This window comes from Aptenodytes patagonicus, chromosome 5 (assembly GCF_965638725.1).
Source record: "Aptenodytes patagonicus chromosome 5, bAptPat1.pri.cur, whole genome shotgun sequence".
Taxonomy (NCBI): domain Eukaryota; kingdom Metazoa; phylum Chordata; class Aves; order Sphenisciformes; family Spheniscidae; genus Aptenodytes; species Aptenodytes patagonicus.
In genome coordinates, this window is record NC_134953.1 from 4,959,936 (window position 1) to 4,977,923 (window position 17,988).

At 43.7% G+C, this 17,988-nt stretch overlaps 1 protein-coding gene across 2 annotated transcripts in view; it reads right to left on the reverse strand.

Moving 5' to 3' along the window:
* The window catches only part of LOC143160584 (L-threonine ammonia-lyase-like), a 36,405-nt gene extending 27,610 nt beyond the window's left edge, over positions 1–8,795 (reverse strand). Inside the window, exons 1-4 of one of the 2 annotated variants that reach the window (XM_076338381.1) lie at positions 8,709–8,795; positions 8,359–8,635; positions 3,957–3,983; positions 323–665 (exon numbers count right to left, since the gene is read on the reverse strand). In XM_076338381.1, coding sequence (XP_076194496.1) covers positions 323–665; positions 3,957–3,983; positions 8,359–8,492 — 504 coding nt within the window. In that variant the 5' untranslated portion in view covers positions 8,493–8,635; positions 8,709–8,795. Of the gene's footprint in view, positions 1–322; positions 666–3,956; positions 3,984–8,358 lie in introns of both variants that reach the window. The other variant, XM_076338382.1, reaches the window with a different exon arrangement.
* Between the last annotated feature and the right edge of the window lie 9,193 nt (positions 8,796–17,988).

A 17,988-nucleotide genomic window follows, 5' to 3' on the forward strand; every position in this document is an offset into this window, starting at 1 on the left:
CACTGACAGTCCGCCGTCTCCAGCTCAGGTTCCTTGTAGCAAGAGTTTTTCATCAGGAGCATAATACCGCAGTGCATTAAGTTTATGCCTAATGTGGTCTAGCCTTTGTTTACGGGTCACTGCAACCTTTGAGGATTTAGGTTAGTGTGAACAGGTAAGAAGCAAATGCTTATTGACAGTTAACAGTAATTAATATGAACATGAGTCATCTCACACAGATCTACCTGCTGCAACTCTCACATACTCTTCATTCATTTCTGATCAACTTTTATACAGAAAATAAAAAATACTGAGAGAATGCAAAGCCATGTAAACTCCCTACCATGCAGGGGGTTTTCTGAACACCGCACTGGATTTTGAAAGCTGCTGCACTAATATCTTCAAATCGAATCAGCTTGTTATAGCTTGACAGGCTGCTCCTACTGCTTGACTGAGGGATGCGGGGAAGGGCATCCCTAAGTAACTCCTCATTATGGGTCACTATCTTCATTTCCCAGGTCTTCACATCCCCCTTCAGGTAATCCTCCTCACCAAAATCTTTCAGTCTCTCAGGGTTGATGGAGGGTGGCTTCTGCCCAATAAGGCCATTTCTTATCGGCCCGTCCTTGTGACAGCGAAGATCACAAGGTGCTGGGGCATCTTGTTTCTTTATTTTATTGTCATCCCTAAAAACAAATAAAAGAAACTTGTTAGGAAAGCTTGGATGATTAAAGGCTTGACATTTAGCATTTAAGACGGATGCACATCTCTGTTGCTCTTTGCAAGCCTCAAATAGGCAGACCGAATTATTACTGTCGTGTGACCTTATCACGTAGGTGGACTGAAAGCTACTGTAACCAGCCAGCTTTTAGAAAAGCCACAGATAACCTGGCACGTGGACAAACTGGGAAAATGTCGTACCCAAGAAAATAAGAAAGAGATAATCCGTGCTGTCCGGGCAGCCAGACCGTCCTCGGTCTCAATCGGCAATGATCCCAGTTCGGTGCTTCCAGAAATTTTGGAATAACTGGAATTGTATTTGCTGTGTGCCACTCCGTGTTTTTCAAAAAAGGCAAATAGCTGCTGCACAGCATTCCCTAATACTATTAATAGCAGTTACAAATGTCATTACGTTGTACACAAGAGGTCTGCTTCTCTGCTCTTGCATACTTGCAGAGCATACTCTTGACAGTCATCAACTGCCTCGTGACGGGAAGGAAATTACTTTGATAAGGGATAACGATTATATCCTACTACAGAGCTAAAGAACTAGGTCTCCTGATCTGCGAGTTAACACTTCATAGATAAAAACACCTGTAGATAAGACGACACCGTGATGCCACACAAACCTCCTTCCCCAAGAAACTTGGGAGAGACAACACTGCTACAAAAAATGGCCGTTTTTCCTACCTTCAACTGCCTTACTCTACGGTCCACAGTGTTCAGCAGTTCACAAGGGATAATATACTGTAGTGCAGGATAACAAATAAATGCAAAACTTCTAGAAATTCTTGGAATTTGGAGAGTAACGAGGGAAAAAGGAGCATTAAGCAGAAGACCATTGATTTGAAAAGAACTGATACCACCCCTGGTCTGTGGCTACAATTCCACAGATGGTATAAGCCCCTCTACAATATTGTACAAGGACTCAATATTAATCTCTTTGGAAGAAAGGGTTTTCTAAAAAATATACACGTTAAGTTATGTCAGAGATTGCAGCATCATCTCCAACAAAAAATATTTACCATTTTCACAAAATAATCTGGATTTAAGTTATGCAGTTATTCATCAGCAGGGCTGGCTAAGGCGAATGTTGCCCTAGTTCTACAGCGGCGATCAGCACTGTAATATGCATTGTAATCATTTCCAAAAAGAATTTAAAAATATTTAGACACAGCTGCTTTTTGAGCAATCGCCCCACTTCTGGCAGTGTCATCCATTTTCTTTGCGGTCCCAATAATCTGTGCCAGTAGCTCTGCTTCCTATTACACTTCCAATTGTTCTGCTGAGGACTTCACATAACACTACGGGCAACATCAAAGGTTTTGTTGTTTGAATCAAGTAATATACCAGTAGCATCAATCATTCTGTGTATCCTCACAGGAGACAAAAAAAGGACCATTTCTGTAGCAAGGTCTTCTCTCTCCAAAATTGATGAGATCAACACTAATTTTCTAAGGTAAATAAATAAAGTATTTACACATTTGTAACTTGTTTATGTTGAAACTTGCGATTTAAAATCTTTTCCCAACACCGTATCTTAAAGCTGATACACCCAAACAGCAGGCATTCTGCCTTCGAATTAAATAGCTTACCAAGTAGCTCTATTTCATACTTTTCTGCATCTCTGCTCCTTTGGGGTTAGAGGCTTGGAACACTTCATAAAGATGTTCCAGTGTTAGTTCTCATGCATATTAGTTAGCTTACTGCAAAGATGAGAATCAGATCAGACTGTCTCCCCTGTGAACTTCTTACAGCACAGCCCCCAGCATAAACAACAGCTACCGTCATCTAAGAGGCCACATCGCTGTTAAGAGTTCATCTCCTACCTCCCCCCGCCCCCAAAAAAAAATATTTCCATATCCCAGTAGCCCATAACCACTCCAAAAAGAGAAGAACAAATACATCTTATTTCTAAACATATTATCTAAAATAGCAAGCATTAGCAATGAATGATATTTCTCACACTGGCAATGGGTTAAAAGGGTCTACGTAGGGTAAAATATATAGGTAGATCAAAAATTTGTGATTTTTCTAGGTCAAATTTTTTTTTTTTACTGACTGGCATTTGAGATAGGAGATAAATTCCCGCTTTTTCCTTGCATCTGTTCTGATTAACCACAAAAAGTCCATAAAAAAACCCCAGCCAAAGATGACCACAAAAGTCCATTGATGAACCAGCATTCCGCTGGAAAGTACAAGCTACAGGGTAATGCCCCACCGCACTAGTGCCATCAAATATATTTATCTGCAAATAGAAAGACCAAAATGGGATACTGATTTTTGGCCCGACTCTTGAATTTCCTTTTTTTGCCAGAACAAAGGAGGGAAGTAAATCAGATTCTCCGTCCTTGGTCTGCAGCACTGCTCTCGTGAACAGTGATTATATGCTCAGGACCCTGATGGAGACAACACCTTATGACCACTGGAAAAAAAGAACAAAAGTCAAACAGCTGTAAAATACGTGTAGGCTTTTCAAGCCTGAGATGGGTTTAAAGCACATCTGAAACATTACCGTCTCAACATTTAATAGGGAAACTATCATCCTTTTGCATCTGAAAGGTCAGCAACCTCATTACCAAAGGAACATCATCGTGCTATTGTGTATGTATGGATTGTATGTATGGATGGATTGTATATATTTGTTTCAGATGAATTTTTATTCTCCTTCTACGTACCTATTTTTCATTCACATCAGCGAATGACGTTTTTCCCCTGTTGAACCCGCCTGGGTGTGCCACAGACCCACTGAGCGCTCTCAAACCCCCAAGGTAAACAGTGGGTTGAGGTTTGATAATCCATCACGAGCAGGCAACTAACCACCCTGTTGGGCCAGATGGATTTCTCTCCTCAAACACAGCCCGTGCGCTTGGCGCGGATCACCTCAGCATGAATTTCTTTTGCAGGACCAGTCAAAGCAGGCAGCAAAGCGTGCAAGTGCTCACAAAAAGACAGCACGTGACTTCTCATGCACAGTAACAAAATACGGCCCCTATTCTAGCAATCAGGCCCACCAGATGAAAATCTGAGCCAACATGAATACAAACCCCAGCATTATAAAACATTGCTCCTTTCAAATGGATCGCTTCTCCTTTTTTGGAGTTTGTCTAGGGAAGTTTTCATTAAAAAGTCTGTTTATTTCCAGCCATAAAACAAATACCCAGCTGGCAAGCTTTGTTACATGGTTATAAATTACGACATTTTACCTTTAAAGTGATTAGTAAAAGCAAACATGCAAAAACAGTTTATAAACCTACTTTTTCAAGAACAGCTGCTCAGCATAACTGCAAAAAAATAAAAGAGAAGATCTGTGTGCAGACATTCCATGAATAATTAAGGAACTGGAAAAAATATCATTTGTTTAAGCAGATAGCTTTACACAGTTTAAAGTCTCAAAGCCAATGCAAAGACAGTGTGTGCCAAAATGTACTCTTAGAATGATAAAAGCAACAACTCGGAATGAATAATTTTTCTGTTTCCAGTTTGGTTTTTTTTTAATATACTGATAATTTTCACCAAGTTAAATAGCGCTGGGGAAAACAAGTTTGGAAAAATAGTAATAGTAATAAACTAAGAAATTAATAAAACCAACAAACGTAATTTGGGGAAGATAAAATGCAGCAGTAGTGCATACTATACCTAAAGACCACAACTGTTGCCTCCATTACAAGGAGAAAGAAATGCCCACGCAGTTATCCTGCAATGATGGGACAATTACATGTCCCCATCAGATTGAAGCACATGCAGAGATTGCCTTCCTCAGGATCCATGACATGGACTAAAGAGATTAAACTGACACACTGGATGTCTTCAGCTTCTAAAACAGGAGCAGCAAAAAAAATAAATCTACAAAGTCAGGGACGTCCAGGAAATAGCAATCGGGGCAGGATTGTTCGCTGTTTCTCCCAGTATGAATGTTAGGGGGAGATCATATGAAAGTATCAGATAGAAAATTTGAAAGCTCCCTTCTTACAGAAAATAATCAGCTCGCAGAACTCATTGCCACAGGATGCCACGAAGGACAATGGTATAAATGGGTTCCTAAAAAAATTGTGCAACTATATGGAAGCAGGTCTAATAGCGACCAATAAACACATCATTCCAGAAGCAATCTGTGATTCAGGAAGCCCCTAAGCACTTACTTGGCAGACTCCACGAAAGCATGTGAGAGAAGGCGTCTTAGGTGGCGTTTATTTTTCTCCAAGCTCCTGTTACTGGCCACCACGACAGAGAAGACACAGAGGTAGGCTGCTCTTCCGTCTGACCCCCTGTTGCCATTTTGATTTGCCGACCCAATGTCGGCATTTGGCCCGTTTGGCAGCTTTTATACCTCTCACAAAACAAGTCACAACAAGGCGTTTTAAGGCAGAAAGTTGGAATTACGGACATACATTCCCATGTTACTGTGCTGCTTCGCAGATAGAAATTCAAGTGTCACAAAAGGAAACAAAGACATTTTAGTGTAAGACTGAAAACTCAGCATTTCTTTGTCATTTCTACAATAGTTTTTATCATCTGCATTCACAATGACACACACTCACCATAAAGTGAGTGTTCTTGACAGTATGGTACAAGTTCTGTAGAGTATTTTAGCATCCCTATAGGTCTACGCCATGACAAGAGTTTCAAACTCCGCCGCCTAACTTGGACTGATCAGTGGCATAGTGCGAACTGGCAAGGCGTAAAGCTTGAATACCACTTCAAACCATCCCGCTGAGCTGGGGCTAGCCTGTAACTAACTCATCAGCACGCATACACACGTATGCACATGTTCTCTGTATGTGGATTTTTCATTTCATTCTTTTTTAATGTTTTGGGGGTAAGGGGTTTCTTAAGCTCATATCTATATGCTGCCATCATCTTCAGGCTCCCTGAACACCTTCCTGGAGCACACCGAGCAACAGGCAGTGCTAAGATACAGTTTTAGACATACTTAACTGCTTTCTGGATAAATGGGCCCCGATCTTAATGCCTGCAAGTTCGGAATACTTATTACAGCAAAAAGTGACCCCTTTAAAGTCACTTCTGCCTCATTCCACAAAGTGCTGAGCAGAGATGGGTCATGTTCTGGTGGGGTGAGGCAGGGGAGCAGCCTCCTGCAGGTAGCAGTCTGCTCGGCTTATGACTGAGCTGTGGCTAGGGCTGGGACCTCCTCTCAAAGGAGTGAGAAAGAGGTAATCCCAGGATATGACAGAGAGGGCCCTTTCCCTCATCTAAATCCCTCTTTTACCCAGAACCTCCCCAGCTCCATTAATCCTTCTTATTCCATGTCCACAGCCCTGTCTCCTCTGACCCTTGCGGGTGCCTGAACCTTCCACACCCCTCTGATGCCTTCCCGTTGCTTGCAATCCCCTTTCCCAGTAACTCCTAAACATTCCTGTTCCATCCCAACTCCCCTTCTACTTTTTTTCCCCCCCTCCCCGAACACATCCAAATGCTGCAATAGCAGCAATTCTTAAAAGCAGCTCAGCAGCTTGCGCAAGCGGGTCTTTGTGAAAGAGAAGTGATAGAAAAATTGAGGCTTGCCGAGATACGAACGGCAAGAAGCATCGTAACAGATGTCATCTTCACTGCTAGTAATTCTAGGTTCCTGCACTAATTAATTGGGGGTAGGGGTTTCTTAAGCTCATATCTATATGCTGCCATCATCTTCAGGCTCCCTGAACACCTTCCTGGAGCACACCGAGGTAATTCTAGGTTCCAGACACTCTGTCTGAGTGTCCTCCGCAGGACTACAGGGTGACAGGCAAACTCCCCCAGGCACGGGGAAGGAACACGCTAGATCTCTCTTTGACAATGCAGTTAAAACAGATCAAAGACAATACTGCACTCAAACATTACTTTCTCGAATTGTCATTATTTTGTATAACACTAGTACTTAGAAACACCCGTTTGAGACTGTATCATTCCAACTAGGGGCAATTACAGGATGGAAATTCAAAATGCATCTCTGACATTTAGATACCCAAACCCCGCGCAAAGTGATTGTTCCTAAATCACACGGGAATCACCAACATCTTCCCCTAAACAGAAAGACAACTTCAGTAAATATTAGCTCAACTTTATTGACAGAAACTGGGGCACAGACAGATCGAGTGACTTGCCTAAGGCTCCCGCAGGACGTTCGTAGCAGGGCTACTTATCAGAGTGTCTTAAAGACGAAGAGATCAGGGCTTAGTTACCAGCCTGTGTGACACAAATGTTAAGGGACGTATGCACTGTGACCATCCAGCATAGATAGGTGGTACATAATAACTAAGCCTTGAGATTGAGCAGGCTTTTATAACCCCTCTCACCGTATACAGGTCTGACAAAACCGTGTGACGTTACGCCAGCAACAAACGCAAAGAAAGCTCAGGCTCATGCAGGGAACAACCAAGCTGCATTATCGCTTCTGATAAAATATCTCCTTATTTCAGTAAGTCAGATTTACCAGAGCCTGAGCCTAGTACTATATCTGCCTTCATCTGTGGTCATAATCCGTTGCCGGTCTTCTGTACACACTATTGAAATGTCATTGCTTACTGCTGGCAATGGCAACTGGGTCTCAGCTGCTAAACAGATAACGCGAGAAAAAGTAATCTGACAGCAAGAAGAACTCAGAAGGTCACCCCTCTCAGTTACCTCTGCCTCAACACCTTCCAAGCGTCCCTCAAACAGACCCATCCCCCTAAGCAGTTCTTGTGCAGGGCTTTCACAGCTGTGAATGTCAAATCATCACTACCAAACACTGCACACAGTTTGGCAGCTAAAACTCTTCAACTGATTAAACTTTCTTCCTCTTTAAGTTAAATGTATACTGCGTTTAGAGGTTCTCTGGTGATCAACGTATCTCCGTAATTCACTTGTAACAAAGAACGAATAGCATAACCCAAACTAGAGGGAAGAGTGGTCCTGCGATGAAAGGACTGGTTTAAGATTCTCAGTTCGCTGCAGAAACACGTCAAATCATGTGTGACTTTGGGCAAGCCATTTTTTCAATGCAGAACTGGGATCTTGTCTTCCCCTTCGGTGTTCCATGAGGGTTTATTAACAGCACTGAGCCCACGGAAACAATTCGTGTTTTAAATATTACCGATATCTGCGACTATTGGCAGGATGCAGGAAGTTAGAATTGCCCCTCGTTTATACCACATCTGGCAACACCTGGTTGTGATCTTGCTAGCGGTGCCCAGACAATAAAATTGGGGGAGGAAACAACTACGGGAAAAGGTGAAGAGCGAGGTTGTGCAAACACAGCCAGTGCCGTATGGGTGCACACCCCCCAGCTGGTGCTACGCGAGGGCACGAGATGTCTCCTAAATTCCGCCTGCACCATCCAAGCCTGAAAACAGGAATTCAAGAAGACCATAAGCACCATAACAAAGGCAACCGCAGAGCGCCTGTAATAACAGGATCTGACACAGGCTATCCCAAGATAAATTTTCAGCAGTCCACCAGCCTGTCTAGGGTTATTTCTAATACCGTCCTCATGAAGAAATAAAAAAGCTTTTTATTTAAGCTGAACTCCACGGGCTTAAAGTATTCAAATCTCCACTGCTTCTAGTGGATGACTCCAAGAGCAACTCATACCCACAGAACCCTGGGAGACATTGGAAAATTACAAACAGGTTGCTTTTTTTTTTTTAGAAAGTAAGGAAAGGAAAAAGAAAGCATTACCTATACAGCACAGCGACTAAATAAACAACGAGGTGAAGCAAAACTCCAACTACGACACCGTAAGGAGGCAGGAAGGGTCCAGGGGTTGTCATGTCCGTGGGCCTGGCCCTGGGTGGACCCCGAGGGCTGACCATGACCCCTGAGGGGTAGAAAGGAGCGCTCTAGCTCTAAGTCAGACAGCAATATTCTCCAACCTTTGCCAGAAAGGATCGTAGTCGTCTTCTTCCCTGGAGACGTCCCCGGGACTTCTGTTTTTTAACACCCTGGAGTAGAGAAACTGTGCCGCAAAATTCATTGTAATTCCTGATGGAAAGCAAAGCTGGGAGGCTGCGGGCAGGGGACACACTTGCCTGTGAGAAGTGCCAGCCCTGCAATGCCTGGGTGGGAAATAGCGGGCGACGTGCTGTAAGCAGCTCTCCAGCGCTGGCTGGGGGAGGGAAGTGCCTTTGAGAGAGACGGCTGCTGCTATTTCAAGGGATTATTTCAGAGGCCAGCCTGTCCTTGTCAATTTGAGTCAGGGCCTGGATTATGCCGGGGTGACGCTCTGTTAGCAGGACACTTGAAGCTTTAGTTACTTACTGCTTAGCTGTGGAGCATGATCTAGACCCGCCGTAGGGCCCATGATTTAACGGCATGCACTTGGGTAGGCAGAAGCAGCAAGAAAGGGATGGCTTTTTTGTGGTGGCTGAGTCATCCTTTACGGCCGCACCAAGGGACGCGGGTCTTCGTGACTGAGGTGCAGAGGAGAGATTACTTCGTTCGCGTCTTCTCTTAGCACAAGTCCTTGTGGCAGGAAAAACAGAGATATCCAGATCATACAGATAGAAAAGATCATCGAGGGAAAAGACTGCAGCAACAGATATTTAAAAAAAAACACCCCACCTAAACCTGTTCTTCATTGCCCTGAGAGAGCGGTAGCAAAGGCAGTGCCACATTTCCAGATGCAGGATGGCTGCGCGGTGGGGATGGGAGCAGGGGCTCCTTCTGCGGTTCCTCTCCTCTGGAATACAGCCCCGATGGAGCGCGGGCTCCAGGCTGCTCGGGCACTGACCAGGTGTCCCTTTCCAGGTATCAGTGGTCCCTCAGTACCCTCTGCTTTCTGCTGATAGCGTACAAAATCTTAACCTCCGAGACAGAGAACAGGCACATCGCAAAAACTAACCCAAGCTGTGACCTAACCCTCCCCACAGAGTACCGTGAAGAATATTATAATCTGCTTTATAGGGGAGAGTCAGAATAAATGATCAAATAGTCTTCTGGGATCTCTAGGAAACTCTGAGCTGTGCTGGTGGAGCCTGCCCTACACTGGCGTGGCAGACAGGTCCACGCTCCCCTGACTTCATCGGTACAGATGAAGCTCCAGATTCACCATTTTTTCCTGTCTCTCCCACCCAAAACCCCTTTATCCTTCCCTTTCCAGGCGGTGGATGTGCAGGTTGTGGAGGTGGCACGTGCTACACGTGGCCACGACCCAGCAGCACGCCGCTGCCAGGAGTGAAGAGACAAAAAGGCAGTCGGCTGCTGCCAGCACTTGCAGCTCTAAGCCAGAGTGAAGTTCAGGCCAACTTCACCAGTGCCTTGAAGCAGAGAGAGAAGGCGGGTGGAGTTATGATGTTGCTCATAACACATCTGAAATGCAATGGTGGGCAGGACTCACTTAAAAGTGAGTTATTAAAAGTAACTACTTAAAAGTAGTGAAAAATGCAATGCCTAGTTTTCGGGTGTCTGGGAGTCCAGACCGATGCGCTCGAGTCTTGACATGAATTCAGCTCCCCACAAAATGAGGCCCTGATCTGTGATCGGCACTTGTAGACCACGCAAAACCAGTAAAAGGATTTTTGGGACCGTTTGGCCAAGCAGTTGGAAACAAATACACCAAGCTGTTTCAGGACAGAAGTACATGAAGCACTGAACTGCTGTCCTTCTAAACCACTCCCAGACAGGCAGCCCACTAGGGAAAAAGGATATTTGGAAACTTCTGCCGTAGATTTAGGCCCACGTCAAACATTCATTCAAAGCCCTTACCCAAGTGTGTGCTGGAAACACACTGACTGTGCCGTGTCTTAGAAGGTACTGCATCACTGTTAATTGTTATAAGTTAACTACAACCATTTTCTGAGCTGCTTATTTCCTTAATGAGAGATAAACGGTTAAACACACACTATTATTAGACGTGTCTTCCTTTCATTCTTGCCTGCCAAATTTCCTTGTCCTTGCAAGCTTCTCACACTTTGTCCGCCACTTCACGTACCCACCTTCACTATCTACGCACACAGAGAGGATGGCCGTACAGCAGTCCTGCTTTCTCTTTCCAGAGCAATTGGATTTTTTCCACCTTTCACAGGCACTGTTTTTTAGTATCCGTGTGTCTCCTCTGACTAAATCGTCTCTCTTTGTCATTACTTGAATCCTCTGAATAACTCGGCCACCTTCATCTAGAAAGTTAATCTGGTCTATTATTCCTAATATCCCTAATTAGTAGGAGTTGGCAGAGCTGCTGCTGCTGTCCAAGAACCAGAACTCTCCAGCAGAAGGCAATACCCCCGTAACTGACATTTTTTAGGGGCAGTCTCGCATCAAAATACTTACGCTGGGGATGAACTTAAGTACATATTTTATGCCTTTTGATTCAAGGTTTAATACAGCTGAACTGGATTAACCCATAGTTTAACAGCTATTACAAAAACCGTATGATGGAGCTCACAGCTCCTTCCTGATTTCACTGCCTTTTCAGACATTTTTTCCAAGCAGAGCGCTGTGGTTGTTAGAGGAGCTTTACAACTGACAAGGTGGATGCAAACAGCGAAAGTCCCAGCAGCAGGGTGTCGCACAGCCTCCTTCCCACTGCCACCGAGAGCATCTGGTCAGGTGCGGGGAGGGAATCCAACCCCCGTTACCTACGGTGCCGTCTGCTTCATTTACATCAAAAAGCACACTGGTCGTGGTAGACCGGTTACGCATTTGAACTAGTTGGCTATAAAGGCTACATCCTATTAGTGATTTCCCTGATACCGTCTTCTGTCAATTCCTTTTTCAGGCTGCGTGCCTCCGAATCAACTGTCTGCAAGGGGTTGTCTGCTGCACTTGAAATTCCCAGGATTTCTCTCATTTCTCTCTGGTTTTGCACTTAATCAGCAAAAAACTTCTCTAGCGTATTGCCTTTTAATAACTGATCCTGCAAACCTTTCACATACAGTCTCACTCTTGGCTCTTAGCTTTGAAAAGCCAAATGCCTCTTAGCTAACAGAGTGAAAAATGTCATTTCCATTATATTTATTCATCTTGAATCGGATCAAGCCAATCGCTACCAGCAGACCAAAACATACGGAGAATAAACAAGTTACCCAAGTATCTAGGGATCGGTCCGCTAACTGCTTGAAGATTTAAAAATATGGACCGTAAGACCAACCAAAGAATTGACACGTGAATAACAAAGTAGCTGTCCTGGGATAGGATGGGGTTGACTTTTCTGTGCCTTTTGCATTGATTTAATCTGAGCTATAGCCTATTTGGAGACCCGTTATCTAACTTCCAAATGAGCCAAACTCTTCAAATAACCATTTTCCTACTTCTCTTAAACCACGACCTGGAATAATTTAATATAGCCACTTCCAAACCTGTTCACAGTGCTTCAAAAAACACCACAACTACCGCAGGAAGGAAAAACTACCTTTCATCTTTGACTTTTTCCTTTTATTGGGGGGGGGGGGGGGAGAATAGGTAAGATGTAATTACATTGCTGGTATGGTCAAGTGAAACCCAACACAATTGCCATGAAACTGTCAAGGACGACGCTAAGTTACCGGTCTTCCCCAGATCACGTTTCTTTTCAAATCTAGAGTTTCTTACCTCCTCCCAGCTGCTCTTTGGTGGGTCCTAAGGGAAGACAGCCAGCGCCTCAGTGCTGTATAGTCTTCTGAAGGTGTCATTTACATCTTCCATACTGCCACCACTCACACTTTTTGTGTTTGTGCAAGGAAATCATCATTCATATCTGCACAGCTTTAGCCATACCTAACTGAGACCTCAGTAAAAGCAGCCTCCACCAGGAGCACTGTATACATCTGAAACGGCAATTCTTGAGAAGCGTTTTTATCCACATCATCACACAATATTCTTATCTTGTACTTAGATAATTTTGAGTCCAAAGGAAAAAAAAAAAAAACAAACCCAACACTTTAATCAAGGGACAGAACTGAAATTCAGTGCTCATGTGCTAGTGTGCAAGATCAAGGATTAGGACTGGAAAGAAGTGGAAAATCCAAGTCTCAGAATAACAGTTTTACACTCATCAGGTTGTATATGACTGCCTGCCTTCCTCCCTCCGTCCCTGGCACAAAAGCCATTAAAAGATAGCATAATGTGGAAAGTAACTGCTGCTTCTTTCCCTAGAAAACCTTCTAAACAAGGTCATGCTGCTTTTCCCCCAAACTGAAAAATAAAATAGGACCATTTTGCCGTGAAAATGGGTAACAGTCATTCTCTTGTAACCAACCAGTTTGGACAGCACTGGGAAAAATAGCTATTACCATTGTAAATAAAGACTTCATTGAATTACAGGGCTTGAAAAATGGTTTTGAAGGGTTAGCCAAGTTTTTCCCCACACTAAATAAAATTAATAACATTTCCAACCTCAGTGAGAACAGCATGGGTGGGAAGCGATAGTCTATCCAAAGCAGAGAATTCTTTGCAGAATTTGATCAGTTGCAGAAGGAAAGAGGGTGGAGACAGTCTGCAGTTAAGCCAAGAAAAACAATAGAAGTTTTTCAGAGAGTAGCAACACAGAAAACCAAAATGATACTTTAGGATTATGCAGTGTATCGATGCAAATGTGGCGGTAAACCACTATAATAGTCAGTATGGATAAATAAATATAGACAATTCAAAAAGAATCGCCATTTAAAAAAGAAAAAAGAAAATAAAAAGAAGGAATAGACACCAAAAAGCTTCACATTTTCCTTCTAATTTAGCATGCTAATTTAACTTCCATCTCAGTTTCTGCATAAATCAATACTTATAGAGCAGACCAGAGTTCCAGCCCCCAGTGTTTCTGTTTGTCAGATAGCAGGTGACCCATGGTAGCGAAACTCATGTTCCCGTTTGTTATCTTTAGGGAGCCGAGAAAAGACTGTCAAGGTAGACTGAAATCAGTGGAAACAGATGTAGCTTCCTCAAGCTATATTTTGTAGTGGCTGAGAGAAAGGACAGGCATCAATTCAAAGAACATATTTGCTGGCCCGAGAGGCTGGAGGGAAGCCTGGGTGTGCTCTGTGTAAGGTTACGATGCGGGACAGACTGTATCTGCTTATCAGGCAAACGTTTTGCAGAAAGGATGAGATGTTTCTCAAGACAAAGAGCAAAACTTTACTGTAAAGGTCCAAAAACTCTCTCTCCAAAATAGTATTTATATCCATAAGAGGCCTAATTCTGAGATGCTGAATGAGTACATTTCAACAGCTGAGCAAAAACTGGGAACTCCAGCACAGAGCCTGTGCTTTGCAGTTACAAAAAAAAAATGCACGCTCTCTACTATTGAGACTAAATAACCGATAAGAACCAGCAAAACACTTTGCGTTGCCGTTTGGGATATTTAGCTCTGTGATACCCTGCTTATCTCAATTTCAAGTTGTAGGATAACATTTTTAATACATGCAGAGGCAGTAAATTAGCATGGCAGATGCATGCAAGTATCCAATAGTCTATTCGAATCCACCATGCAAAATGATATTAATTAGCGAAGACTGTATCTAGATATCTTTGGGTGACTTGAGATACCTTACGTTACCACTGACTCCGGGCTTTTTGTCCTTCTGGGTCTAAAGCGCTCGTCACGCGGCTGTGTTCACGTCAGAGGAAAAGTGCACCGGCTGAAGCCCGTACAGCGAATCCCTGAAAATACCTATTAGTTTGTCTGCGCAAAGCACAGCACCTGTGATCGGCAGCTTCACCTTCCGCTATTTCGGACGGCATTAGAACATCACAGCGGCACCGTATAATTTCGAAGTGCTACCACAGGCATGAACTTTATTTTCAGTAACAAAGGTCACCAAGCATTCAAATGGCAAGTGAACATGAGCTGAAACCCAATTAGCTTTTTTTTTTTCTTTTTTTAACAGACTTACTCTCAAAGGGATTCTGATTTGCTGCAGTCTGTAGATAACTACTGCATGATGCTTTCAGAGGCTTAAAAAGCCTTCGAAGATGGTTGACATGTCACTGCTTAGATATCCAACAGCAGTGAAGAACAGATGATGGTTTCTGCTGAACGTAAATAAATGCTTCGCCGGGGTGCCATACGCCAGCCCCTGTCAGCATCGGCACTTATGTGAACTCCTCTGCTTCCCTGCCAGCCTAAGCACACTCAAGGTCAAGTACGTAACAGTTCGGGGTCTGTTACTTTGGCGTAGACTCTCATTGATCTAAATCCTCTTCCCTCCCCTCCCGCTGCGCCTAATTAAAACTCTGAACTCTTGGTCGCAGTTCACGCTGTGCTGGAGATCAGCTCACCCGGGCTGTACCCAGCCCGGCCCCCAGCTTCGTCGAGTGCCACTGTGGGAAGAGCAAAGCGAAGGAGCCGCCTGAGCCGAAGATGGGGTGGGAGACGGAGCGGCTCCTGGGGTAACCTGGTGGCCGTGCAGACAGAAATAGGTCACCTCACCAGCCGCTCGTGAGGCAGCTCCCTCGCTGCCAGGTGACGTTTACCCGCGTTAGCCAGCCTGCTCCCTGCGCTCCTTCCCCTGCCCTTCGGCTGGGCTCCTCCTGACCGCCTCGCCTCGTCTCTGCCCGGTCCTACACTCTCTTTCCACCGACTCCATCAAGGCTGCGCCATCAGGTCCCTCCCAATGGTTGTTTCCTGGTCTCAGTATCTAACACCAGCAGAACAGTTTCTGCACCCTGGACTGGTGTGATTTCTTCTTCTAAATTCAAGCCACAGGCTCTTGTCCTATCAGCTTCTCCTAATTCACTTTCCCAACGATAGTTTAAAGAAAAGAGATTACCTCGGAATTATTTACAGCATCCTGACGACTCACGTGACTTCTCTGTCCTCACTTCTGATGATGCTTATTCCTTCAACACATGCAATGAGCCCTCCGTTCCCCCTCCACGTTTTTTATCCTCTAATCTTCTATTTCCTCTTTTCTCAATGCTAATTAGAAGAGACCTTAGACAGTCTTCGCTGTGAAGCAGAAAGTTATCCCTTCGTTATTGTGTGGATGGCGAAAAGTAGTACCCACGAAGGAAAAAACAGAAAGCACTTACAGAAATGAAAATACAAAATGACATAGATGAATATCTGAATTAAGAAATAATATTTCTGTTATTCTTACAATGAGTTCCAGTGGTGGGTCTGAATTAAAGAGCAGTTGGGACAGATAATTTAAAGCATTTTACTACATTTGGACAGAGTATTGTAACAGATATTTTAATATTCTTAGAGCCAACTGGTCTCTTAAAGCAAGGTAGGATGTCCTAAAATCTGGCATTAGAAACAGCATCCATGCTATCCTGATTTCCTGCAAGGACTTTGTTTCAGGTGATAATTCTTGCTCTTATTTGTTTCCTCCTTATCACTAACTAGAATATCCATGCAGATGCAGCAAACTAAGAGCAAGTGTAACCGCCATCAGCCTCCCCCTAAACACACATGGAACTGATCACGCCTCAAGGATCTCATTAGAAAAAAATTCAAAATAAGGGGTGGAGGACAAGAATCCAGAGTCCACATCTGTTTTCTAACACTCTGAATTGACGCCCTGCCTCCAGAGCTTGTGGTGCATGCTAATCTTGTTAATCTATTCATTTGCTCATACTCTCACAAGGTTTTTCATGCCTCGGATCAACTTTTAACAGGAATTTTTTCATGGGCGCTTCTCTTCCCATTCACGATTACACAATTTCCCTATGGCAACTACCACCAATTCCCCCATTAAATAGCGGCGTTATGAAAGTATTTAAGTTGTCTTTTAATGCAGTTTTGCAGCTGGAATTAAAGAGGTGGGAAGCCAGCACCATACAGTAATAGCTAGCTGTACTGTTGGGGAATCTTGTTGGACAGGGTCCACCATGTGATTAACTACGCAGACAGCAGGATGAGAAAATTCATACGCGCACTTGTTCGGTCTCTGCCTAGAAGCATGTGTCGGAAGCATGGCTTGAAGAAAAATTGCAGCTAAAGATGTGAGGGTTCTGTAATAACAAAGGAACTGCTACCATCCTGCTGCAGTATTGTATTTCCTCCGACACATGTATTTTGAAAGGAGTCCTAACCTGGGATTTTTACTACATTGGCTGTAAAATAATACACGTACTGTAAATTTTCAGAGGAATGGCAGCAGAGTGATTAGCTTGGCTTCTCTCTCTGGCAAGTCATTCTTTCCCTTGCATCTGTCCGTGACCTTGCGGTAATTAAGAGGAAAGGAGAACAGGCTGACTAGTAATCGAAAATGGAATTTATTTCCAGCTGTTTCCCTGTCTCATTAGATATCGCCACTTCACAAGTCCCTCATATGGTAAGTATTACCTATATTCCAAGGCTTCATATACACGGCTGATGCATTGCCTAATGGAGAAAGGTGCACAAATGTTAAGTAACACAGACCTCTGCTTTACTATTGTTTGTCATGACTCGTGTTCAGCAAGGTGCTATTCCACAGATGAATAGCTTCTCAGATATTAGCTGCTCCTTCACAGAAGGAAACTGTTGCACCAGTTTCAACTAATTATCTCATTTAATTGGTGTGGTTTGCATTATCGATCTGCTAAAGACACTAGCTGAGTAATTCTAATTTGGGAATAATGAAGTACTTCCCCCGTGAGTATTATTTTCTAGAATATTATCTGCCATGGACTCACAGATCTATTTCACATTTTTACGTGACTCAAATGGGTGGACGTAAAATTACAACGGCAAAGGGACGCAGCCTTCTGTAATAGAAAATATAGCACATGTTATCAGCTCACCATGTGTGCAGTACAAGACTGGGAGTCAAGAGTCTATTCCTGAGTCACTAATTTAGCTGGGAATATAGTTAACCCAGCTTTGTTAGGACAAAGGTTTCCTTTCTCTACAATGGGTAGGCACACAACATACCGTATTTCATAGGGGTTTCTGAGGCATGGCCAGACTTCACGAAACGCATGAAATCTGTCAAATGAAAGGATCTGACAACTGGTTAAAAATACAAAACAAACGACATCATTCACTAATATTCCATGTGACCCACCTACTCCTTCAGCTTTCTGATTCAGTTTCCTCGCGGATGATTGCTCAGGAAGCTGAAGCCACAGATGCAAAACAGCCTGAAGCCATCGGACGCTTACCTAATGCTGGCAAACAGAATCCAGCCTAGCGTGTTGGCCCCAAGATGACACAAGAGAGTCAATTCCTGTAGCTGACTCACTGTCAGCTTTAGGCGTAGTACAAAACGTATTGTTTTGAAGAAGGCTGGATCAGAGCTGTCTGCTCCATGACACATACGTTTGTTAACTTCTCCGGGGGGGGTACAATTAGAGGCAGAGCTGATCTTGACAGTACCTCATACCATCAACCACGTGATGTATTTTTTTTTTTTAGCAGTGTCAAAGATTATGCCTTTACGGCAATAGCAGGAGAATTTCACAGGTTTTGAC